We start from the raw sequence: 27,939 nt of genomic DNA on the forward strand, positions 1-27,939 counted from the left end.
AAAGTTCGATCTAAAAGAGTCCAAAACGTTAGGTTATTAGGTTCACCAACGCTTTTGCACAAACACCTTGTAGGCATCTGTCACCCCTCCTACTCCGTTGGCCCCACAACCCATGTGTTCTTCTCTGGTAGGCCATATTGTTTTTGACTGGGATGGAAATATGGAATGGAGAGCATTAATGTTGACAAAGATATTACTATCAAATTTGCAAGCATCCATCATACTGAAGCAATTTGTTTGTTATCTGTTATATGTGTGGCTCTACCCCCAATTCAATCAAACTCTTTTGTTCAACTTAACAACTAAATATAACCTTTTTTTTTTCCTTCACTCGATATCATTTCAAAAAGAAATAAATTTTTAAATATAACTCCTATTAGAGAATATAAATCTATTCAAGGACTTCACTTAATAGTTTAAATTTTTAGGTTGAATGATTTTTTGAGATAATATCAAATTCACTTTCATCAAATGGTCTTATTCACTCACACTAGCTAAAGTGCCTTCTGGTAGCCCTATTACGAAGTTTGTGGACCGCACAAAATAGCTAGAGTGTAGAATTTAGACCTTGAAATCGAAACTTATACTGGGAATGCTTGGCATTTATGAGGAGGAGGGAAGATACAACTAGACGACACAGCAACGTCAAAAAAACATGTAATGCTGGCGACTCGGAGTTGGCCACTGTCAAATTTTCTCAGCCTCTTCAGGCAACCACACCGCTGAGTGCTAATCTTGGGTTTTGATAAATGGCTCAGGCGTGCCCCAAAACAGAGAGGGCTGGTATCTCTTTTATTTCTCTTCATCTTTTTTTTTTTTTTTTGTCAAGTCACCTAGATATTTATAAAAGGAATCAAAACAAAAACAGTTCCTGTACCAAAAGAAAAAAGAAACAAAAGCAACTCATCCTGCCATGGGATGATTGGCATGGTTTTTAAAACCTATTTGGTGATTGAATCGGTTAGGGGTCTGGTTATCGGTTTGAATGGTCAAATCATTTGACCCAAACGATTGGTCCATTTTAACAAAAAATTTAAGAACAATCAAAATCATTCAAACATTTAATCAGCCGGTTCAACGGTTTATTGATCAAAATCGATGATTTTGAAAAAAAATAAAACCGACCAAATGATCGATTCCCAATTTTCCAGTTCAGTCCGGTTTTGAAAACCATGATGATTGAAGTTGCATAACATACAAAAGAAAAGAAAACCAGCATTCAAGCACTTGGCTTACTTTGCTTTTAATTGAAGGCCAAGAGCGGGGCTCAATTTGACTTTACAGGCTTTGCTTCAGTCATGGTGGTAGGCTATTGAATGGAACTTATTGTTGTCCGTTTGCGTTAGTGGTAAAAGGCTAAAATCCGTATTTAAAAAAAATTGATGCATCAACTAATGCTTTTCATCTAGGTCAATGACAAAAGTGAGGGTTTTATCGAGTTTCTCAAAAATTAAGGGAAGCTTACAATAAAATTATAAGAAAAGATGTCAAAAACTTTTATTAAAGTTTTTGTATTTTACCCTTTACTTTTTTTTAATAGATCATATCTCTCCACAATGTCACTTGGCAGATATGAGTGGGGTTGATCCGTATACCCGAGCTTCTCAATAAACACCAAATGTCCAATACTCGATCCCCAACCCAATCTGATAAGAGTCTCTTTTACACAATCAAACCGTAATTTTAAAACCTGCAACTTTTTCAAAAAACATAGTCCAGCAATTTAATTAATCTACATGCGTGGAATGAAACAGAAGGGAGATTGATCATTTCATAAAAATAGCAGAGATAGATAAGAGAAGGGAAACAGTAATTGGTAGAACAGAGAAACAATGAGTGAGGATGAAAATATAAATGGCGAAAGAGTCTGAAATGTTTTTTATTTTTCTGTTCAATTCAAGGCAAAAAAAATGTTTTTTTTTACAAAAATAGTGGAACAGGGCGCCTATGGCCCCTTGGGATGTATAAATCTCGAAAAATTATTCAAAATAAATAAATAAATAAACACCACAATCAAACAATCGGAGTGCAAAGTTATGGCCTCCAAAAGCTTGCATGTATTTACTGTGCAACCCACGATTTAATCACCATATCGAACGAGTCAAAGGTCAAACCGGCTGAGTCAGGCGGTTCTTGACTAAGCCAACAGTTTTAACCGACTAAACTGGACCCGGAGTCCTAGTCAAGTGATAGATCAAACGATTCCACTGGCAGGGTCAACGGTGGGTTGAAAAACATTGCCTTGACCCTTTACCACGCACTAGGTGCCCTCGACCCAACTCACCTTAACCCTCTTTTCCCTGACCCTAATGGATCACTCGACCCACATTGACCCACTATTGAAATTGATGGGTTTGGGTGGATCAAATGGGTCAAGGTCAAAATTGCTAGTCTTAGTTCATATTTGAATTTGAATGGGATCATTATCTAATAGATTCGAAGCAAATTAGAATACAAATGATCAAAACATTATTTATTATTAATAAAATGAGCTAAAAATAATTTTAATAGTATTTTATAAATAAAATGAATTTAAAATTATTGCAAAAACCCTATGAAAAATTAGTGAAAATATAACATTGGGACCAACTTCAATGATAAATATAATATAGTTTTTAAATATATGTGAGCATATATATTTAAATAGAAAGGAATCATATTATATCAGAACAAATTATAAATGGATCAAATTAGGACCACCCTTAATAGGAATGAATTCGAATTCAAATTTAGATAATCACATACCATTTGCAGTGCTAGGTGGCTGAAGAGAGTTGTAGTGCAGGTAAATTTCAAACCTAAACTAGGGATTTAAATGGTATTCATTGTCCGAATTCGGTCCATTAATTTAATTATTATTAAAATTAATTATTTAAATATATCCTTTAATTTGAATAAACTATGTGCTTTCTAAAACCACCTCTCCATGGCCTCACTTGTCACAAATATGCAATGTAAGTGAAATGTTTTAGGCTGCTTGCATTTTGTCATTTGATGGCCAAAATACCCTCAATTGTTTGTTAAAGAAAACAAGCTCTTGGCTTTTTTCTATTGTATATAAACTAGTGATTGACCCCGTACTAAGTACGGGGAAGTTAATTATATATAAACATACCCTCAAATATATATATATCTAAACATTAATGGTTTTTATCACCATTTTTATTATTATTTATAAACTGTTATTTTTAAGACATTCATACAATCAACGGGTCCATATAAATTGACCCTTATGTGTCAAACCCGTAAAATTATACGGGTCATTAAATTCAACTTGAACCATTTCTTATTTTAATTCAAACATTATTATTATTATTAATTTATTTTATTATTTTAATTTAAAATTTTTGTTATATAGTAATAATAATAACTAAATTTGTAATTATTTAAATATTTATTTAAAATAATTTTTCTAACCGAGTATAATGATAATATAATAGATTTGTTAATTCATATTTTGCATTTAAGAATAAACATTGATGATTTGGCTTAACAATTTTAATGATTGTTAATAAATATTGATTCTTATTTAATGTTTAATTACTATATTCGGTAATTATTATGGGGCATGCTTTGAATGAACACTGATGATAACTAATGATTGTTATTTTATTTTTTATTATTTACTTAATTAAGTACTTGATGATTGTTATTATTATTATTTATTTCAATAAATAATTGATTGTTATTATTATTTACTTAATCCAATAATTTCCAGCAAGTAAATATTTTATTTAATTTGAAGTATATCATTTTTTTATTATTTATAATAGACATTTTGGGTAGTATCTTTATTTGATTTAAGAGGCTTACCATGTTTTATCTAGACAATGACCCCATACTAAGTAAGGGGCAACTATAGTATCATTTAATTTGAAATTTACTATTTAACAATAAAAAATAAATGTCCAATTGAACAACCCACCCCCAAAAATGTATCAATAACTTTGAAATCATTAATCTATTTATAAAATAGTAAAATTATATGGATGCTTACAACAATATCACTTATACTGCTTAATATTTAGGGACATATGAATAGATAAAAAACATTTAAACGATATCCATTCAAAGAGGCAAAGAATGAAGAACATCATTCAAAGAGCTGCTATAAAAAAACAATCCATGCCAAACAACATTTGTAGATGCATCCATCCTTTGAAGTAAAAGACAAAAAATATATGACTACAATCAAATCATCATATATGGCTACAACCAATCGATAGTATAATCAAGACTCCAAAGACCATACAACAGAATAAACATGAAAGAAAGGAGAATAATGGGACCATCCTGAGTATGGAAGTCACCTCCATGTTAGGTGGCAACACTGCTTTTGGTCAATCGTGGTTATGGATTTTAAATCTATGCTCCCCACAATGCACGCACAAGCTATAATTTATCTTTAGGAAAAAGGTAGGGAAACATGTGCATAATCTAATGGTATGTTTGAATTATGAGAATTGGGAGATAGAAATAGTAAATGTAGGTTGAAATTATAATTTTGGGTATGTTGATGTCTCAAATTCAAGTCAATTAGAATACTCATAGATTTTTAGTGCATTTATTTAGTGGTAATTTGAATATATTTTTTTATTCCATGTCTTTATTGTGTAACATAGATTAATACTATATTAATAATTACGAAATCAGTAATAATAATAAGTATATTATTATTACTATTATTTACTAATATTATATTCTTATTATGTGTGCATTGATTTTGAAATAAGTAATATTAAATTATTATTATTATTATTAAGTAATTAATTTATTATAATTAAGATTTTTAATAAATTCCTGAAATAGTAATTGCTTTTATATTTCTTTTAGTTTAACAATAATGAATAATTGAAAGTTTATAATTTAACTTTCACTAAATGAAATACTTATTGGAGAATAATAATAGTATTAATTATGATTACTTATAATAATAAAAATAATAATAACAACAACAACAACAACAACAACAATAATAATAATAATGATAATGTAAATAAGTAACACTAATTATATATTTATAAAATAATTAATAAGAATCAATATAAATATAAAATGATTATATCCCAATTAATAACTAACATTATTAAAATACTTATTAATTATCATTAATTAATTAACATTTCAAAGTAATGACTATCATTGTTACAATTAAGGAATTAAATATCAGTAAGTAATTATAATCAGTAATTAGTTTTTGTAAAAAATCATTATTATTAGTAATAATTAATTATAATTATTCATAATAATAATATAATTAATTATTTCATATAAATGTATGAATTATAATTTCTGATAATAATTATAATATAAGTAATTAACATTAAATATTTATTTTCAAAATAATTAATATGAGTTAATATAAATTTAAAATGATTATTTCCAAATTATTAAATACCATTATGAAAATCATTATTAATTATCATTCCAAAATAACAATGAGAAAAATTATCAGTAATTAAGTACTACCAATAATTATTATAAGAAATTATTATCAGTGAGTTATTATTAGTAGTAATTAATAGCTGAAATTAATTAATTAGAAGTCATTAATTATTATTAGTACCTCTCTCTTTCAAAATGTTGACCCATTATCATCGTCATCATCAATGACAACAACTTGAGAACTACATAATTTGATAAAAATAGGTAAATATTGTTAATTTATTTTTTTATCTTTTGGAAAACTGAATAAGAGAAAAATAAAATGGTTAGCATTGCAAATGAAAATTTATTTGGATTTTTGCAAAAAAAAAATTATTGAACATAAAAAACCAATTATTCAAAAATAAGGTCGTTAAATCAAAGAGTAATTAAAATTATTCACTAAATAATAATTTTTAAAAAATAAAATTAATTATTAATTATCTATCCATATTAAAACGGGTAATTTCAGCAAATAATTTTAAGTAATTAAATTTTTCTATTGACATTTTTTTAATAATAACCAGTATTATTAATAGATAATAATATATTAATAATTATGAAATCAATAGTATTAATAAGTATATTATTATTATTAACTAATAATATACTCTTATTATGTGTGTATTGGTTTTGAAATCAGTAATATTAAAGTATTATTATTATTACCATTATTATTATTATTTTATTTTTATTAAGTAATTAATTTGTTATAATTATGATTTTTATTTAATTAATAAAATAATATTTGCTTTTATAATTCTTTAATTTTAACAATATTGAATAATTGAAAGTTTTATATTTTAACTTTCAGTAAATGAAGTATTCATTGGAGAATAATAATAGTATTAGTTATAATTACTTGTAATAATAATAATGTAAAAACATAACACTAATAATATATTTATAAAATATTTAATATGAGTTAATATTAATATAGAATGATTATATCCCAATTAAAAATTAACATTATTAAAATGCTTATTAATTATCATTAGTTAATTAACATTCCGAAGTAATAGTTATTATCATTAGTATTAGTAATAATTAATTATAATTATTGATGATAATAATATAATCATATTAATTAATATAATATTATTAATTATTTCATATAAATGTATGAATTATAATAATTATAATATAAATAATTAACATTAAATATTTATTTTCAAAATAATTAATATGAGTTAATATAAATATAAAATGATTATTTTTGAATTATTAATTACCATTATGAAAATATTTATTAATTATCACTTTGAATTAATAATGAGCAATAGTCAATAATAAATTATCAATAATTAAGTATTAGCATTAATTATTATAAGAAATTATTTTCCAAATTAATAATGAGCAATATTCTCACTAATTAATTATTATCAATAATTTAAGTAATAGAATTTATTATAAGAAATTATTATCAGTAATTAATTATTATTAGTAATTAATAGCTGGAATTAATTAATTAATTATAAGTAGTTAATAGTAGTTAATATTAGTAAGCAATAACTTGAATTAATTAATTAGTTTAGTAATTAATAGCATAGTTTCCTTTTTTTATTAAAGGATTAAAAGTGGGAGCTTCCCACTTCTCACAACTCTGCATGGTGGTGGGCTCCACTCTGCATGTTAGTGGGCTCTTTTCTTGAAATACCACTAATCAAAATTTGACACATGTCTAATGGGCTCTGTTCTTGAACTACTACTAATCAAAATATGACACATGTCCATTTTATTTAAATATTTGGAATAATAGGTGTCTGAAACTTTGAATGTAGATGGGCCACATGTCTTATTGTAGGGGACTTTGGCCTGAAACCATTCATTTAATATGTATATTAGATATATCCACCTGAGGTCGGCTTTCATCACGGCAAACTTGTGTTGTTGTGCCCACACTAATCTAACAGCCATGGTTTAAAGTATCAATACGATACACTCTGAAATGCTTGTTTCCAGGTGTTTTGGAATCCCAAATTTTTTTTGATAATAAAAAACATGTTTTTGGCCTCCCAAAAAACCAAAATTTGAAAAAAAAAAATAGTTTTCTGAGCGTTTCTAAGTATCGATACGATACTGAACCTTGCTAACAGCCTTTTGTAACCTTGCATTGGGAACATCTCCCCATGAAATAAAGCATAAACGTGCAAGACAGTAAAGGCTGTTCGAACAAGCTTTGCCCTGATCAAAGCCAAACTCTATCCACCCATAGGTACAAAAACCATTGCCATTCTAGCTACATATAGAATTACAACCCCATTTGGTTCACGGGAATAGGGATTTAGAAATCAGAACCGGAATGATATTCCAATTCCAATTGTTTGTTGGGCAGAAATGGAATCCCATTACCATTCCTTCTGGAATGGATAGACATCAATTTGTTAATTTTTGGCTCCTTGTTCATCATCAAACTCTAAGGGTCCATTTGGTTTGCAATCGAAATTGGAACCAAAATCCTCTGAAATCAAAACCAAAATGGTTCATTCCCATAGTTTGTTTGGTTCATAAAGGAATGAGAATGAGAATTGAAATCGGCAATGAGATTTCACAATAGAGGGGTAGGGAATGACTATTCCCTCAAATGGGGGAATGTCATTCCAGCAGAAATGGGAAAGAAATTCCGATTCCATCCAACCAAAACAGTTGGAATCAAAATAATTCGGATTACAGACCCCTATACCCACGAACCAAACGGGGCCTAAATGTCCCCCCCCCCCCCCCCCAGCCCCATAAGGAATGATTTCACCATGCCTTCTGACAAAAATCGACAGTTGATGTCTCTATAAATAGGATTGAGTAATTTCTCATGAACCAGCTCATTAATGCGTTTTTTTTTTGTTTCTATTATTAAATAAATGATGGTGATGTTATATATTAATCACGAACATCTGATCAGTCCTACATAAATGTCTATACCAAATATCTAAAATGTTACAAGCTCTCAAAAGCAGAAATAGGATGACACCCGGCTCAATTTCTTCAGCAACCTGGCTCGATCACCTCTAGCATGTGCTCAACCAATGAAGCAACTACGATGAAACTCAAAACAGAAGATGGGATGAAAGCATCCTATGTACACATTTTTGGGATCTTTCATCTTCACCTGGGACTGCAGCTTCCATATCGTATTGGAAAGCAGCTTCATTAATTCACCGGCGGTACATCATGCTCGTTGGGTTGGAATGGGATGGGTACGTCCCCTAGTGCAGCACCCACATCTTGCCTCCGGTGCCGCTCACGAAGGTAGAGGACCGTAATGAGGCAGACAATCAGAGTGAGGATCATGGGATTGCCTTCATCCAGGATCACATTCTCTGCCCACGCTCCTACTTTCGGATAAACTTCAGGCAGTGAATCAATCAAGTCAACCTTAAATCATAGAACAAAAGATGTAAGCCTTGAATTCAATGAATGGATTCGGTTTCAACAATCTCTACTCAGACAATTACAAATGGGAAATAAGTATGAAAGAAGCTGAAATGTGCAAGCAAGCTTTCTTTAAAGATCATTAAATAGAACAAATAACAAAGCGGGGGTTTTACATTGACAAATAGCATTTGGAGTCTGAAACCCTGATAAGTTGGTGATAGATCTTATTAAGAACTTATTGTTACGTAAGAACAGTTCGTTTGAACTTTGAAGCCCTATCTGGTTATCATCATGAATTTGTTATTTTGGATCTTAACTCGTAAGAGTTCATTTCCCTTGGATACGGTTACGAGGGGTGTCAGAGATAGGAGCAAATGAAAAAACTTATGTGCACGATGACAAGTGAGAAGTGGTGATTCAGTCACTTGTTAAAAATTTCAGATGTTAAGCATATCACACCTATAACCTAACACACCGAGGAAAGTGGCAATATGTTAGACTTCCAATGGCCACCTTAATGTTAGGTGTAAATAGAGGCCAGCTTTTGGAACTTTCTGTTCATGCTTTTATTCCCATCTTTTACCTCTTTTATTATTTATTTATTTACTTTGCTTTTCAGTCCTTCAAAATAAATGAAAAAGGAAATAGGTTGCCTCTTTTGGAGATAATATTCCATTAGGTTGAGTCAACCTCTATATGAAAAAACCAAGGGTTGTTGAAATGATGGACAGTCTGCACAAGCACCTATAATGCAGGAAAAGAGAATCATTCCAGTAAAAAGACTGGACTGATATGCTAGAGACCCTTTCCTTGCAGAAACACACTAGGTGAAGCACTAATTTTTCAATAGGAATGTGGGACAAGAATCATACGGTTGAATTGCGACTCCTGTTTGCAAATGTCCAGGGTACTGTGCCTTTTTTATGAGGTAATACGACTAGAGAAGGATGGACAAACTAAGGAAATTCATAATAAGGAAAAATCATCAAAAGTGGAAAGGAAAGAATTGAAAGGGGTATCAGGGATTAGGCATCTATCTAGTGGGAGGGTGTGGTAGGATGTCAATAGTCCATCGATCAACAAATGACCTACCCAAGCAAGGGGTGAGTAGGGCAGAAAAATACTGGGCTTATTTGTATCTGATAATGTTAAAAACAAAGTAAATGGGTAAGGGATGAGGACTGCCTATTCTTAAGGGATGCTGGGCACATTGTACATATCTACATCTCTCTCTCTCTCTCTCTCTCTCTCTCTCTCTCTAATTTCATATTAATGAAAAAAACAAAGAAGTAAAAGATGCAGTTGCATGGGGTATACCTAAATTGCAATAAAAAACTATGTCCCAAAATATGAGAGATTTTTTAATTTGATAATAAAAAATGTGAGATGGTTCCACTACTTCCAATTGTATATAAAGCCTCAAATTAACATTTTCCAAATTTTACACAAATATTAAAGATATTGCCTAAAACAAGCAAAGAATTGATTTCATCATCTGCTGATGGGAAGAGAAAGAAAAACTGAAAGCAAATGAAAAAGAACCTAACCAGGAAACTGTTGGCATAGTTTTTCCTTATCCACAAGCTCGCAAGTGCTAATGTCACAGGCAACTTCGCTGCAGGATCATTCTCAAGGGCCTGATCATAATAACGCTTAGCAAGATAAAGATCAAAAGGAAGACCCTTGCCATGCTCATGCATGTATCCAAGGTTGAACATGGCCTGTGAATTGTCTTGTGATTTTGCATGCATGTAAGCCTCTGCGGCACGATCATAATCTATCTCGGTGCCCTGCAAGGACGGAAGAGAGAGAAAAATCAGGATGACATGTAAGTTGGAAGGCTCTCCATCTGTCCCAACCCTTAAAAAATTTCTCAATTTTAGTTTAGAATTAAACAAATAGATAAAGTGATATCTGGAAATTTCAACCTTAGCAATGTTTTAAAACGAGGTGTGACACAAGCTGTTCCACTACTCTTGGGCACAATTCAGAATGTAAGAGGCAACTAAGGGGTAGGGATCTGCTACCAACAAAACACTCTCAGCATTGTCTCAACAGGTCAGCACATTGGGAACAACCTATGCCTCACTTGGATACACACCTCAGGGTGTATGCCTCTTAGGCGCTTAATGCCTTTTAAAACATTGATGCTTAGCCCTTAGGTAGGCTTTTCATCATTCCCCACACAAAAAAGGAACAATTACAAACTCTTATGTCCTAAACTGTCCTACTTGGGTTCTACCATGTCCAACTAATGAAGTCAGTCCATTTCTTTCATTCTTTTTCTATGAAACTTAATTCTATGGATGCCCTTCCAGTCATCCTATTCTTATTCCATCTTTAACATCGTCCTATATCTCTCTAATTAGAAAGAAATGCACTAAAATATACAGAAAATAGAAAAAATTAGAAATAAAAATGGTTAAAAATTCAAACATTCATTTTTTTAGATTTGTTAAAGAAATTAACTATAGAATTTCCTACATCAGATATTGCTTGCATTCCTACAAAACCCACCACAGCACAACCGATCTATTAATGGCAGCAGCAAAAATAAGGATACTCACCATTAACTCAAAATTCAATGGCAAGCATCAAATACCCAAATGGAGCAAAAAAAGTGAGCCTAATAGCCCAAATCCATGTTTGGTTGGTCATCCACTATAGAAAAAAAAATCCGAGGTGATGGTAACTGGAATGGAACAGTCTAATTCAGAAAAATAAGACCCTTGGATGAATACCATTTTAGGTTGTCTCTATTCTCAATGCTACCGCTGAAAATACTGAATATCATGGTGACCGTCATACACTACTAGTACCAACTAAAATGAAATTGAATAACTCAGAGAAGAAGTTGCATGATGCAACAATTCCAAAAGCTAATTTCTAAGGCCTAGAATTACCAATGCCCTAATTGCCAGAGACACATACCCGACCATAATAATATGCATCCCCAATTAGCAGAGCTGCATGTTCATTCCCCTGCTCTGAAGCCTGCCACCACAAAGAATGTGCACGTTGATGCCTTTCTGCATCTGTGCAAAACCCAGATTCTCCCATGCACATACTGCGCTCACCATATTTCTCAAGAATCCATGCAGCATTACTTTGTGCAATCTCATATCCCAGCTCTGCCATTCTGGAGTACAAGAGGAATGCTTTTCCAACTTCACCCTTTAAGTACGACTCTAGTGCCCATCTTGATAAGGAATTCCAAGGCCCTCGCTCCGCAACTAATTTGTATAATGTAGTGGCCTGAAACCAAAGAAAACTGGACAGTCATAAACAAAGTAGACGTGCTTGCAGATGCTCAAGACCATTCAAGCTAAACAAGAAAATGGTAAAGTGATAGAATAAAAAATATAGACAAGCATTACAACCTTTTTAGAAATATTTCTGATTTCTAATGCATGCAATGATTGTTCGAGTATAAGCCCATTAAATAAAACACGGTGGACTAATTCATAAATTGCATTAACATTCAAAGTTCATTATTAGCTTGACTATACTTGCAGATGCTCAAGTGAACAAGAAAATGGTGAACTGAGAAGTGAAAAATGGAGACAACATTAGAACCTTTTATAAATATATTTCTGATTTCTAATGCATGTAATGATCGTCCTAGCATAAGCCCTTTAAATTAAATGCAGCGGACCAGTTCATAAATTGCTTTAACATTCAAACTTCACAATGAGCTTGATTATCATAATAATTAATAAATCAACAGAAACATGTATATTTATTTTCCAAAGAAACAAGTATGTCAATTCCATAAAGGCATCAGAAATGAAGAATCTCGGCCCACTCAATTTTTTCAAGAAGACCAGTCACTGGGGGCAAGAAGAAATGTTGCATAATGAACTTAAGCATGAATAGGTTCAGATTCTTCCCGAGTCAGGAAAAAGTTATATTTTCAGCTTTAACTTCGTAGATAGAAAACTTGCTTTCATGCTCCATGACAATTAATAAATGAGAATATTATTCTGAGACAAATAGTATAGACAGGAGAATTACAATATTGCATTGATAATTATGTTCTCTTTAACATAAATATGAACAGGCAGAAATAACTTTTAACAATTAACAGGTAAGTCACGAACTAGCCTTGAAAAATTATGCATCTTACACACTGAATGAAGGATGAATAGTCTCAAAGCTTGAGAACACAAGGAAAACTTAAACTTACCATAGGAAGACTCTTCTTAAAACCTACACCCGTGTGGAACATTTTTGCCAATTGGTAAAATGCCTTTGGCTGACCAACATTAGCAGCTATCAAGAAATGTCGGCATGCCACCTTCACATCTTTTTTTACTCCGATCCCTTTAAGATACAAGACCCCCAGGTTGTAATGCCCCCCAGGCTCTTCATTTTCAGCAGCCTTCTCAAAGTATTCTTTTGCCTGCAATGAAAAGATCGTAGTTTGTTAACTAGAAGTCATGCTGAAACAAAACTGGTAACACAACCTTCAAAACAGACAATCACCAAAAAATGAATAAAGAACAGATTAATGATATAGAACTTCCTATACCAAAACAGATAGCTAGAGGAATCCCATCCTCTTCACATAATAAAATCCTTTGTTATCAATCCACAAAAGAAAAAGGAAAAATAAGCAGTGTAATAATTTTATTATATAAAACTATTTGAGTGGTTTGGGAGGAGAGGAACAACAGAATCTTTAATGGCAAAAATAGAATTGTGGAGGAGGTAATAGAGGCAATAAAAGTGAAGGTCATTTTGTGGATTAAAAGTATGGATTGCTTTCATAGTTTCTCCGTGACCGATATTCTAAGGGATTGGAAGGAGATAGCACTCTCTTATAGAGACAGACAAAATAGAAATCGAATGGAAACCACCACAAGGCGGTAAAGTAAAGCTGAATTTTTTATAAAAGCTCTTGGGGTAACCCCGGTATGGTTGGTATTGTTGGGGCAATAAGAAATTCAGAGGGCAGATTGTTAGCTCCTTTCTCTTGACCAATTGGTGTGGCTACTACCTCGTAAAAGCGTAATTGTTGGCTTTACTACAAAGTCTCAGGTTAGTTAAGCAATTGGGCTTCAGTCACTTGGAGGTGGAAGGGGACTCAAAAGTAATCATTTCTTGGGCAAGACGTAACAGAAATATTCCTTGGACCCTCAAGAAAGCCTATAGGGAAGTAGAAAGGATTGCAAGAGATCTGGGTGCTGAATTCAAATGGGTTAGCTGATTCTCTTGCTAACTGTAATGATGTATTTCCTATATTTTTTTTTATCGGTAAAACTTTGATTATATTAACAAGGGGCAGAAAGGGACCAATTGTTCTGGGAATCTTTGTACAGTGTTAATTTTAGGTCTTATATCATGGTCAGCAAATCAAAATTGTACTGTTTTTTCACATATTATTAATATAATCAAAGTTTTACTGATAAAAAAAATATAGGAAATACATCATTACAGGGTCATGAACCACTTGGATGTTGACCAATTCCTAGAAGTTATATCATGCTTTCACCCAATCTTCAAATTTTCACTTATGAGGACAAGTAAGAAAAAGGCAAAGTTACAACTTCAGAAAATGAAGCAGGAGATAATATTCTCCAAACAAGTCAAAATTTTCACCTTAGTTGATGTTATTGGGCCATTTGTTCCTGCAATTAAGTGCATAGCATTTTTTGATAATAAAGCAAAATACAATTTTATTAAATAAGAAAATAGAAGTAAGCAACACAATTATAACCTGACCTGCTGACAACCAACTTGGACCACATCAATCTTATGTTGATAACCTCAACAAACACCAGATACATATTCACACCATTATTTCATGTCAACTTCCAATATTCACCAAGCCTCGGACACAAAATATGAATGATATGGATCTTTAAATTCAGGATGCACAAGCAACTGAACTAAAGATCCAATAACAGTCACAATTCTCTTTATATATCTTTTATCCTTCAAAATTCTTATATTTCTTTCTCCCCAATTACCCCAGCATGTTGCAAATGGAATTGAACTCCAGAAAAAATTTTCTCTTGCTACTTGATATTGCAGGTCACTTGGGGAAAAATCCTTTAGATCAATTGGGACATGCTTTGGTTTTCTAAGTTGTAAAACAAAGGACTTCCACAGAAATTATGCTAGTCTATATCTGATGAATAAGTTAAAACAGATTCCTAGAAATCCCCACACATTAGACAATGGAAACTGTTGGCAAAACAGGGATTCCCCCACACACATCTGATGTCTCAGTTTCACTGTTAACACACCCTTAGCATAAAAGGATTTCCTCACACATAATCATAGAGGCATAAAAGGATTTCACTGTTAACACACTCCTAGAAAACTCCTTCCACCATGTAGCATCTGTGACAACATTGATTCCCTCTCTCTCTCTCTCTCTGATATCCTTCTCACTTTGCTGATGTAATCCTGGCAACAGTTCATAAATTTTCCAGTCCCACACTATACATCTTCCCAAAAACACATCCTATACCCTCTCCCACTTTAAACTTTGTGCACCTTGAAAAGTATTGATGAAATTTCATTATTTTTGATAGATAACATCACATAATTCATTAACACTACCCAAAAATAACGAAATTCCATTATTTTATATCCAAAGACAATATCCATATGTAGCTGACATCAATCTTGAACCCTGTTCAAATTGAACAACTCCATATCTAATTATTTATTTAATGACCCTCCTCTATAACACATCTTCCTCCACCCCAGACCTCCATAACCACTTTCCTAACCAATGTTTTAAAAACCATCCTGAAACCGGAACCATTCTGGCCACCGGTTTCCGGGTCAATGGTTTGACCATCCGGTTCGAATAGACGGCCCGTTCTGACAAAAAATAATAATAAGGGCACTTTTCTTAAACTACCCTTATGGTTTAGCTAATTGACTAACTCTACCCTTACTGTTAACATGTTATCTTAAAGTACCCCTAAATTTTCTGACAATTGACATCATTGTTAAGTACTAATGGAAAAAATGAAATATTGAATTTGCCCTTTATTATTCCTCAAAATTTCAAAATAAAACCCATTTGATGAAAAATTTCAGGAAGACAAGAAAGCAGATCGCTGCTCCGTCTCCATCTCCGTAACCTCGACAAATGATCTGATGCCGCTTCCAGCAATGGCCTTTGCTATGCATCAGCAACTGCAGCAGGCAACAATGACAAGTTTGAGAGCCAGTTGGCACAGGTCCGCTTCAGGTACAGAAGCAATACTGGGAAAAAATCTACCCCTATCTCCCCACATATCCACCTCGTCAGAGGACCAAACCAGAGTACTTTAAGGTTTTGCCTACTTTCCACTCATCTCCACCTTGTCTGGTTTTCGAAACAGTAGGTAGAGTTCTGTCTGATTTTTTGAACTCTCTTTATGGAGATCTATATAATAAACAGAATGTTGCCATTAGTGGTATTCACACTCATGCTGGACCTGGAGGTTATCTTCAATTGTATATATTGTAATATCCCTTGGATTTGTGCATCAATCATTTGATGTCATCGTTGATGGCATTGAAAAGAGTATCATACAAGCTCATGAGAATCTCTAGTCTCCGCCCAGGATCAATATTGGTTAATAAAGGTATGTTAGAATCCTGCTAATTCTTTATTTTCCAAATTATAGCTTGGTGAAGTCTACTCCGATCCCCTTTTCCGATGAGTATGTTAAATCTGGAGAATAAACTTGGTGGAAATGTGGAACTAACCCTCTGTGGGTTCGGCATTTCCTTCTCTGTTGATTTTTGTCATTGCTGAGTATATGCTACAAGGTTTTGCCTCCATCCTTTTCCATAGTTAATATGGAAGCTACATTTTGAATATCAGTGCCCTTCAAGTTGAATGATTCTTCACAGGGATATCCCAGCAAATAGCAGTTCTAACTCTTCATCCTATGATTGGGTCCTTTGAATTGAAGTTTTTTTTTTTTTGGAAAAGGTAAAGTAATATTTATTGAGAATGAAATACACACTGGAGGCTGAGATCAGTCCCAAAACAGGCTGACTGATCTAAACAGCGATTACACAAGCCGTCAAGACAAGGAAAAAAGTACATCTGATACATTACAGTTTCTAAAATCTGCCGCCGCAGACAATCAAGAAATCAGTTTGCCCACTAACTTCTGGGTTAGGCCCTCCAGACTTAGAAACTTGTTGCTGAACACCCTTCTATTCCTCTCGGTGCGGATACACCACATTACAGCACTTGGAATCACTTCCCATAAAATCTTATTTTTCTTGCTCCAGCCCACAATATGCCAGCAGCATAACAGCTCTTTTACCGAACTCGGCATCACCCAACAAACCTTCAAGGACTTGAGGAGGTGGTTCCACAACTGAGCCGAGAACAGGCAGTGTAAACACAGATGATCAGTAGATTCAGCACTGCACCCACATAAGCTGCAAGACTGGTCTAAAATCTGAATTCCCCTGCTTACAAGGTTCTCCTTGGAAAGGCATTTGTTAAGAGCCATAGTCCAAACAAGGAAACTGGCTTTAGTCGGACTGATAGGATTCCACACTTGCTGAACTGGGAAATCAGGAACACCCATCCTACCAAGCCTAGCCGCCAAATCAGGAACACCCATCTCTTGATGCTGGAGACAGGTCAAAAGATTCACTACCTCATCCACCTCCCAATCAAAGAGATTTCTTCGGAAAGAGGGAGTCCAAGGAACAGAACCACCAGAAATACTATAGCACTCAGCAACTGAGGCCTCGTGGTCTGAAGCACACTGGAAGATGAGAGGGAAGGACTCAGCAAGAGGAACATCTAGGCACCAAGGGTCCTTCCAGAATTTGATCATATTACCATTACCAGCCCTGACTGCGATCCCCCTGGCCAACTCTGGAAAGTGCTTCATTATCCCCTTCCACAGAGAGTTACCCCAGTTAGGAGGGGGGTCCCTAGATCTCCAATTTCCCCAGCTCACACCATATTTGCTAGCTATGAGAGATCTCCACCAAGCATCAGATTCTACAGCAAATCTCCAAATCCATTTACATAGGAGGGCATAGTTAAAATATTTCAGCTTCCTTATACCTAACCCCCCATCAGATTTGGGGAGACAGACTTGTTCCCAACTCACCAAGTGCGCTTTTTTCTCCTCCTCCCAGCCTCTCCAAAGGAAATTCCGTTGAAGCTTTTCAATCTGATTTGCCACCTTCTTAGGAATAGATAAAAGAGACAGGAAGTAGGTAGGCAAATTGGAGAGAGTACTCTCTTAATCAGAGCCACCCTCCCCCCAAAAGAAAGGTATTTTGCCTTCCAAGAAGCCAACTTCCTTTCCAATCTCTCAATAATTGGGTCCAAAATAGTGGACAGCGGAGGAACCACTACTCACCCCGAGCAGGAGTCCCAAATGTTTGACAAGGAGAGATTCAATCTGACAAGCCAGAATACCAGCACACTCAGCTAAATCGAAAATATGTCCAACTGGGATAACTTGGCTCTTATTCCAATTAACTTTCAAATCTGTAATCACTTCAAACCAAGAGGGAATCCCAAGAATTAGCTCCACCTAAGTGGGGGAAGAATCCACAAAACATATTGTATCATCTACAAATTGAAGAATGTTCACCTTCTCTCCTCGTGGCACCATTGCAAAACCTTTCCAATCCCCTGACTCAGTAGCCTTCTTACAGAACAGAGTGAGGATCTCCTTTACACATATAAATAAAAGAGGAGATAGAGAGTCTCCTTGCCTAAGACCCCTAGAACTATCAAAGAAACCTGCAGACTGTCCGTTTACCAAGACTGAGAACTTTGGAGAAGTGATACATACTTTCATCCAATTTCTCTATTTTTGCCCAAAATTCATACAAAGAAGCACAAGGTCTACACATCTCCAGTTAACATGATCGTAGACCTTCTCAATATCAAGTTTACAAATCAAACCCGGAGAATATTCTTTTTTCGTGGAATGAATGAGCTCATTGGCAATAAGAATTGAATCTAGCATCTGTCTACCCGGAATAAAAGCGCTTTGGTTATTTGGGATAACCCTACCAAGAACTATTTTCAATCTTTCAGCAAGGACTTTAGCTAGGATTTTATAGAAGCTATGCAACAAACTTATTGGCCTAAAATCCTTAATATTCATAGCACCTTCAATCTTTGGAATGAGGGTTATAAAGGTAGTGTTCAGACTTATCTGCAATGAACCCCTCTCAAAAAAGTCCTGGAAAACATTCAATATATCCTGTCTCACAACGTCCCAGAATTTAATGTAGAAGAGATTTGTAAGACCATCAGGCCCTAGAGACTTTTCATCAGCCAACAACTTGATGTAAGTTGCAACACTTTGTTAAGAACCCTTGAGTGATGCATTGCATAACTGTTGTTTGTAGGGAGTTGGTTCACTCTTTTCATTTTTGCATGAATTGCTGCCTTTTTCTCTTCACATCCCATCTGCTTCCACCTATCTATCATCTGAGCAAAAACTCTGTTTTTCTTGGCAAGATCAAGGGCGCTATTTTCCTTGAGATGATCCATCGGATCCAGATCCAGTTCGCCAATTTTTTTTTTTATCAATAACACTTTCATTAATTCATCAATAGAAGATTTACAAAAGGAAGACAAACACGCTTATCTTCCAAGAGCAACAAAGAAACTAAAGAAAAGGAAAAAAGAAAGAGAAAAGAAAGAAAACACACTAAAGGTACAACTTGGCCCAAAAAAGTTAATCCCTTTCTACCCCTTGTTTAGCTAAACCGTCAGCTAGGGAATTAGCCGATCTTTTAACCCAACGTATCTTAACTTCCATCTCCCGCACCAGCCACTTGAATTTCCTCCTCTCATTATTGTACTTCCATAAGCCATTGTGATCTTTAAACAGCCACCCTATCACCACCTCTGAATCCCCTTCAATTAAGAGTTTCCTGATGTTCAACTCCTTAGCTTTTTGAACTCCTTCCATAACTGCAAAGATCTCAGCTCTAAGGGAGTCACCCACTCCAATTGGGCCTGAGAACATGGTAGAAAAGACCCCATTTCCATCCCTAAAAACACCCCCAATCCCCGATTGTCCCGGATTTCCCCTGCTGCACCCATCAAAGTTTAGTCTCACGAATCCACTAGGTGGAGGGGTCCAAGCCACACTCATTACTGACTTAGTTTGTGTGCAACTTGCAATTTCACCCCACTTCCTCAACATGTCATCCACAATGTAATCTGTGAAAAGCTCCAAAGATTTCAGCCATTGTACCACCCTAATATGAATGATAGCCCTCAGATCTGCTACTCCTCTCTGAGCTTTTGAGAATATCCTGGAGTTTCTTTCTTCCCAAAGTGTCCAACATACCGCAACCCTTAGTCCTCTCCACATTGTCCTTCCCCTTTTTATCCGCCACCTGAAAAAAGAAGGGGAAAAAAGGCCTTGCAAGTCTGATGGGGGGTTCCAGCAACAATCAAATAGGGACAAAACCCATTCCCAAAATGACCTCACAAAATGGCAAGACACCAGTAGGTGAAAACCAGTCTCCCCATCCGCTTTACAGAGAACACACCACTGAGGTGACAAACAAGTATTGGGTCTCTTCTTTTGGAGTAAATCACCAATGTTGATTCTTCCCAGATAGGCTTCCCAACAAAAACTAACAACCCTAGGAGGTTTTGCTCTGCACCAAACCTCATCAACAGGAAAAGGAGGGAAGGTAGGACTAGTGGACTGACTTAAGACTTTGAAGAAAGAAGCACAAGTAAAAATGCTATTGGGAGAAGGTGTCCAAATTCTAGAGTCTGCCCTAGTGGGGTCTAAGACAACATTATCAAGAATTGCAATAAGGCTCAAAATAGTGTCAAAGTCTGAGTCCCTCAAATCCCTTCTTAGACCCAAGTTCCACCCAATCCCAGAAATGGAAGAGGACGGGGTGGTAAAAGACGAGATTGGCTCATTTTTCAAATTAGAAAGAGCAAACAAAGAAGGAAACTGATCCTTTAGAGGGGCGCCCCCACCCATGTTTGTTCCCAAAATTTTATGGAGTTACCAGAATTCAAATCATACCTGATATTAGGGGAGAAAACTGGAAGTAGGTCATGAATGGCTTTCCAAAGAGAATTGCATGTGGTCCTAGCTCTTATTCTAGCGTCCCATCCATTATGCTCTAGCCCATGAATACTTGCCACTATTCTAGCCCAAAGCTTCTCCTTCTCCACTGGGAATCTCCACAACCACTTTCCCAACAGAGTCATATTCCTTCTCCTAATATTCCCAAGCCCCAAGCCACCATATGTCTTACTCCTACAACCTATCTCCCAGCTCACTCTATGATCCCTCTTTTCCTCTCCCGGTTCCCACAGGAAATCTCTCATTAACTTCTCCAATCTATTAGCAACCTTCACTGGGATTTTTAAACACCAACAGGAAAAAGATAGGTAGATTAGCAAGCGTGGCCTTAATTAGAGTAATTCTCCCACCAAGAGAAAGGTAGTTCTTTTTCCATGACACCAGTCTTTTTTCGAACCTTTCCACCACTGGGTTCCAAAAGCTCTCTCTCATGGGACTATCCCCTAAAGGCAACCCTAAGTAGTTCAAAGGCCAACCCGAGACTTCACACCCCAATATTTCAGCACTCTCCCTGATCTCTCCCTCCTCAAAATTCACCCCCACAACACAACTTTTCCCAAGGTTAACTTTCAAGTTGGATATTTGCTCAAACAGTTGTATTACCAACTTCAAATTCCTAATAAAGCTCACATTACCGCCTTCACAAAACAGAATCGTGTCGTCAGCAAACTACAAGTGAGTAAGAGGGGTTTCCGCCCTCCCAACTCTCCAGCCTCTAATGAGCCCCCTAGAATTTGCTCTGTGAATCAATTTACCCAAAACCCCCGCAATTAGAATGAACAAGAAAGGAGAAAGGGGGTCTCCTTGTCTTATACCCCTACTGGCTGGAAAGAAGTCTACCATTGCCCCATTCACTAGCACTGAGTAATAACAATTCCAGACACAACCTATGATCCACTTACACCATCTAGCCCCGAACCCGAATTTAGTCAAAACTTTCATAAAAAATTCCCAATCCACCAAGTCATAAGCCTTTTCCAAGTCCAACTTACAAACCACTCCCTTCTTCTTATCCCTCTTAAAGTTCTCCACACTCTCATTAGCAATTAAAATCTTATCAGTGATTTGTCTTCCATTCACAAAAGCTCCTTGGTAGTGTGCAACAATATCTAGCAAAACCTTCTTCAGCCTTAAAGACAACACTTTTGCAATGATCTTATACAAGCTATTAACCAAGCTAATTGGCCTAAAATCCTTCGGGTGGGAAGCATCTTTCTTTTTTGGAATTAAGGCTATAAATGTGGAATTCACACCCGGATTGACAAATCCTCTCCGATAAAACTCCTCAAATACCTGCAAAGATCATCTTTCAAAATGTCCCAACAGTCCTGATAAAAACCCATAGTGAACCCATCCAGCCCCGGGGCTTTTGTTCTATCCATAGAAAATACAGCCTCCTTGATCTCTTCTAAACTAAAGCTTCTCTCCAACCTTCTCCTGTTCTCCACCCCTACATCTGGCCAGTCCAAACCTTCTACCCACACCCTTCTACACATAGGCCTTCTTAGGATAGATTTGAAGTGCTCCACACAAGCCCCGACAATCTCCTCTTGATGCACTAGCTCAACTCCATCTACTACCAATTTGGATATCAGGTTCTTCCTTCTCCTACCTTCTGCTAGAGAGTGGAAAAACCTAGTGTTTTTGTCCCCCTTTTGCACCCATTTACATCGAGATTTTTGCCTCCATCTAATTTCCTCCTTGTGCAGGCAATCCTCTAACTGTCTTCTTAAATCTCTCCTGAGCTCAATGTCTTCCTCTCCAAGTTCTCCCCTTTCTTCTTTAGAGTCAAGGCTTTCAATCTTATCCAGCAGATCTCCCTTTATTTTTTCTATCCTCCCAAACTCCACCAAATTCCACTCCTTGATTTTTTCTTTCAAAAATTGAAGTTTCTTATGGAATTTCATCCCCTCCCATTCCACCAATGGGATACACTCAAACCACCACTCCCTCACTTTGCTGTTAAACCCTGGGTGGAGTAACCACATATTTTCAAATCTAAAGGGGGTAGGACCTCCACGCCTTCTTTCCTCCTTACATAACACTATGGGCCAATGATCGGATGTCACCCTTGGAAGAGCTCTAGAAGCCAAGGTTCCCCAATGGACTTCCCAATCCAGAGAGAACAGGAATCTATCCAATTTAGAACAAATGGGTCTAGATTGGAGATTTGACCAAGTAAATGTCTTATGAGCTAGGGGGATCTCTTTAAGCTCAAAGTCATTCACAAAGTTGTTAAACTTCCTCGTGCTTTTTGTCACTCTCTGGTTAACTTTATTGGATTCCTCCGAGAATCTAATCACACTGAAGTCCCCACCCATGCACCAGGGCCCATCCCACAACCCTCTAACATCCACCAATTCCTCCCACAACTCCTTTCTCTTTTTGTAGTCATTCGGTATGTAAACATTTGTGAGAACCCACATAAAATCACCCTCAAGCTGCTTAAACTTCACGGAAACCAAGAACTTTCCGATCAACTCCCCCGGGCCTTCAACCACATCCCTCTTCCACATTGTAACAATCCCCCCGGATGCACCCCAAGAGGGAGCAGCCACCCAATTGATCCCCCTAGCTTTCCAAACACTCCGTACCCAATTGTTATTAAATTCCATTCTCTTAGACTCTTGCAACAGCACAATGTCTGGGTCAAACCGTTTTATTACCTCTTTTATCGTCGCTCTTTTCCTTGCACTCCTAATTCCCCTCACATTCCAACTGAGGATCTTCATTCCACTTCTTGTTTAAACCAATATTTTTGCTTTTCAGTTTGGTAATTTCAGTGATTTCATGCATTGTGTTCAATTTGGTAATATTTTTTCTCTGCCCATAGTGCAGCTAATTCTAGGACCACCATTGCAGTAGCTCTTTCAGAGGAACTGCTCCTAAACCTGGGTGTGCTTCAAAGCACAACTACCAAAATGGATAATGCACGCCTCTGCATATGCATATGCTTCATCAGCCCGAGTGCTGAACCAGATGGAAACCATCACCTCTCCTTTCTTGGCCTTCTCCCCTTTATTGTCCTCCATTCAGGTAAACAGTACAACTTGGGGTGACTGGAATGATGCAGGAGACGAAGACAGAGACGGAGATGGAGATGGAGATGGAGCGGAATTAGACAATTTGTTAGAAAGGGTATTTTAGGAATTTTTGGAAAATATATTAGTCACGTGATGTCATAAGTTAATGGTAGGGGAAGTTTTAGACAATTGTCAGAAAACTTAGGGGTACTTTAAGACTATGTAAACAGTCAAGGTAGAGTTAGTCAATTAGCTAAACCATAAGGGTAGTTTAAGAAATTTGCCCAAATAATAAAAATAAAAAACGGCCAAAAACCGTTGAACGGGTCGATGGTTCAACCGCCAATTCAATGGCTTTTGGCCAGGGACCGGGTTTAGGGTAAAATAGAAGCGGTTTCCTGGACAGTTCCCGGGCCGAACGGTCCAATAATCCGGGTCAATGACAGTTCAAAAACATTGTTCCTAACAATGCCTTATTCATCAAAAAAAAAAAAAACAATGCCTTGTTCATTATTCTAATTCTTCTCATGCCTTTCTGGTAGACACCCACTTCCACTTAATGAAATATCTTCTTTCTCTCCTCTCCATCCCATACAAAAGTCCCTTTGGATTTTCTGAATATTATTAGCTACAAATGCTGGTATCATCAATAAGGACAACTAATAAATAGGCAAAGAGCACTCTTGATCAACTTAATTCTTCCTCCCAAGATAAACATCTGCCTTTTCGACCAGCCATATACTTTTCTAATCTTTTTGACAACCAACTGCTGCTTAGTGGAGACAGCCAATGCCATCACTCTAGTAGGAAAAATACCAAGATATGTAAGTGGAAAATTACCTATGTGACAGTCCAAAGCAGCAGCACACTGTTCAAGTAGGCTTGAATCGATGTCCTGACTACAATCATCATGCTTTTATTTAAGTTTAGCTTCAGATTTGAGAACAACTCAAAACCCTTAGGAGCTGGCCTCAAATTCAGACCTTGTTTAATAGACGTATAAATAAAAACAAAAACATTGCCAGCATACCTCAACCCAAAACCCTCCAATCAGACCCAGCTCTCCCCTTTTAGAACAAACCTACTGAATGTTTCCACCACCAAAACAAAGGGCGGAGGCAAGATAGTATATCCTTGTTGCAAACCTTGAGTAGGGATCATGCTAATCTTCTTTGTATCATTCCAATTTTATTAGATGTTTCCAAAGAGATCATGAAACCTACTGAATGTTTCATGCATTTCCTTTTTTTTTTCCTATTAATCATTGACAATGTCAAGGAGCTCCAGTAATCAAATAAAGAGAGTAACAATGCTAATACAAGCAAAAAGATAAGCCCCTACAATTGGCTCTAATACTCTTGTGAATCACCAAACAAAGGAATGGAATACAGCATAAATATTGGCTCCAAAATGAACCATTGTAAACTATCTCTGCTGACACCTTCTCTTCCTAGATTCAGCAAGATTGACTCCAGGGACCCACCTAGAAGAAATGTCAGGTTGGGAGATCAATGGCTTTGCTTCTAGAATATCATGAGGAAGTTCCTATAGACCTTCATTGCTTGAAGACTTCCAACCAATTACCAATCTACAATATCCCTCCACCACTAACCCCTCCCAAGTCACAACCTCATGACAAACCTGTGCAATCCCTTGGAAGAGAAACAACAAGCTCATCTTGGAGCAGTCAGAAAGGTCATTGACAATCCATCCCCCACCCCCACCCCGCAGCCTGGTCCCTGGAATCGCTCAGCACAGTATTGTCAGTAATATCTCTGATGACTCCTCCCATGGAGTTCGCCCCAGAAGAACCATCAAATTTCATGTATTCTTTCCAAAGGGGCATATCAGACAATCTTGCCTTGTTGTTTCAATGTCCTGGGGAAAAGTGGGATTCACATTTTTATTCAACTTATGTCAAATGGTTGATCATTAGCCTTAGACAATCAAGACAGGGCAATCCCATTCACAAATTTGTGGAACAAGTAAAAAAGCAATGCAATAATCTGCTGAGAGTATACAATGAGTTTTCAAAGAAACTCTTAGAACATTATTTCACTGCACAAAGAATTTATTGTATTCTATGGCCAGTGAAAAAGCTTTAGAATTTAGCACTAACATGGTAAAATTTATGGCTCCATGGACTGTCTAGAATATTAGTAACCTTATGTACCACGGCATTACACCTATAATCTGCTTTTCAGCTCTATAAGAGCAGCTAATACCAGTCAAATAGCCATGGTAAAGCAGAATATGTAAGCAAAAGAATTTGGAAGGAGAGGGAATTAAATGAAGGGGAAAACATGCAGCCTTCAAACAAACAATGGCAGACAAAATTAGACTACAGTCTGAAAGCTGAAGAAAGCGTGCGGAATACAAACACCCCAATAAGAACTGACCTTAGTGAAGTTCTTCTTTTCCACTCCATAGCCTTTGACATACAAATACCCCATCCCATTATAAGCAGAAAAATGTTGTTGCTTAGATGCAAGAGTAAGCCACTCGAGCGCCTTGGTGTAATTCCTCTCAACCCCTGCTCCCCTCGCGTATATCTCACCAAGAAGTTCCATCGACCTCGGCTCTCCCTTCTCCACAGCCTTCAGAAACCACGACAACGCTTTCCCGTGATCACGTCTCACCCCTCTCAATCCAAAATAATAAATCATTCCAAGTTTGTACATTGCCCCGGCATTCCCCTTTTGCGCCTGATACTCCGTAATCTGGAAATCTTCATCCTCCTCTCCTCGCGACTTCCGCAAAGCTTCCTTATTCTCTTCTGCTCCATTATGCAACCTAATAGGCTCAATTACCGGCGAATCCTTCGAAATCAAGAAACTCGACACTGCTGCTTCTGCCAATTCGGCGTAAAGCTTAACAGCTTTCTCATACATCTGCAACCAAATAAGAACAGCCCTAATCAAATTGACCCAACAAAGATGAATTAGGTTGAAATAAGTAATCGTAAGGTTCTCATACATCTTGTCGGAAGTAATTATACGCGAGGGCCATCTTGGACTGCATATTGCCGCCTTCGGCGGCAAAGTGATGATACAGGAAAGCCTTGGCACCGGTCTGCTCTCTCAATTGCCCGGTCCCGAACAGAAAACCTAGAGCGGACTGGGCATGAGGGAACCCGGCCACCGCAGCTGACTCGATCAATGAAGCGGCTTCCTCCATCGCTCTAGGATCGCCAGAAGTAGCGGCGGAGATCATCTTCCGGACGCCGGAGTAATAAATCTCCTCCTCTTCGGTTTTCGGCGGGACGTCGACGTCCGGCTCGAAGATCGGGCGCCATGAGCCGGGATCAAGCTCTTCCTCGGAGTTGTTATCCGAGTCGCTGAACTCATCCCACTCAGAGTCGCCGGCAGAGGAGTCGTCGTCGGAGGGAGAAGGGTTGTCGATGAGGTCGTCTTTGGTAAGGACCAGAACGAAAGGGCGCGCTATGGCATGGAGAGGAAGGAGAGAGAAGGAAAGGAGAGCGAAAAGAAGTAAGTAGGGATTGAATTTGTGGCGACGCATCTCCAATTTCTCTTTCTGGTATACTTGTTTCAGACTCCCCATAGAGTCCGACTTTCGGACCGAACAGAAGTATTTGAAGGTTTGGTTCGAGTTGACAAAGCGGAGGAGTGGAGAGGTTGCTGTCGTGTCAAGTTCAATAGGTTTTTGACACGTTGCTTCGTCGGGACCCACAGAGTATAGTGCTAGCACCACGGCCCGTGACAAAAGCGAGATGGGATGGGCTCACAACAAAAACTATTTCAACACTGTTCCATCTTCATCTGTGTCCGCACATCCAACCACGAGTATCCACCGTAACTATAAGACTGGGATCCATGATGTCTGCAATGTACAGACACAGGTCATATTGGAATGGCGTGGCGAACAAATCGACGTCGACAAAATTAACATTTGGATTAAGGTGCGAATTCAAATTCGGGGAAGAATTTGTAATGGTAAAATCTGACGTCTCTTCTAACATTGCTTTTGTACACTTATTTATCAGGGCTGCAAGTCGAGCCGGGTTAGGTCGGGTTGATGTCAATCCT

At 36.6% G+C, this 27,939-nt stretch overlaps 1 protein-coding gene and 1 non-coding gene across 2 annotated transcripts; both read right to left on the reverse strand.

The window, feature by feature from the left end:
- Positions 1-8,227: 8,227 nt before the first annotated feature.
- Positions 8,228-27,495, reverse strand: EBS5 (HCP-like superfamily protein). The gene is made up of 6 exons (XM_088974827.1): positions 26,870-27,495; positions 26,293-26,784; positions 12,983-13,198; positions 11,728-12,051; positions 10,344-10,586; positions 8,228-8,796 (listed from the first exon to the last, which is right to left on the reverse strand). The coding sequence occupies exons 1-6, from the start codon at positions 27,452-27,454 to the stop codon at positions 8,572-8,574; spliced, it is 2,085 nt and encodes a 694-aa protein (XP_088830953.1). The 5' UTR covers positions 27,455-27,495; the 3' UTR covers positions 8,228-8,571.
- On the reverse strand, positions 25,013-25,112 carry LOC148863883 (U6 spliceosomal RNA). Its single transcript, XR_016112041.1, has one exon. It is a non-coding gene; the product is annotated as a U6 spliceosomal RNA (small nuclear RNA).
- Positions 27,496-27,939: the final 444 nt, after the last annotated feature.

The sequence above is a fragment of the Nelumbo lutea genome, chromosome 3 (assembly GCF_056320005.1).
Source record: "Nelumbo lutea isolate HS-2025 chromosome 3, American lotus-T2T, whole genome shotgun sequence".
NCBI classification, from domain to species: domain Eukaryota; kingdom Viridiplantae; phylum Streptophyta; class Magnoliopsida; order Proteales; family Nelumbonaceae; genus Nelumbo; species Nelumbo lutea.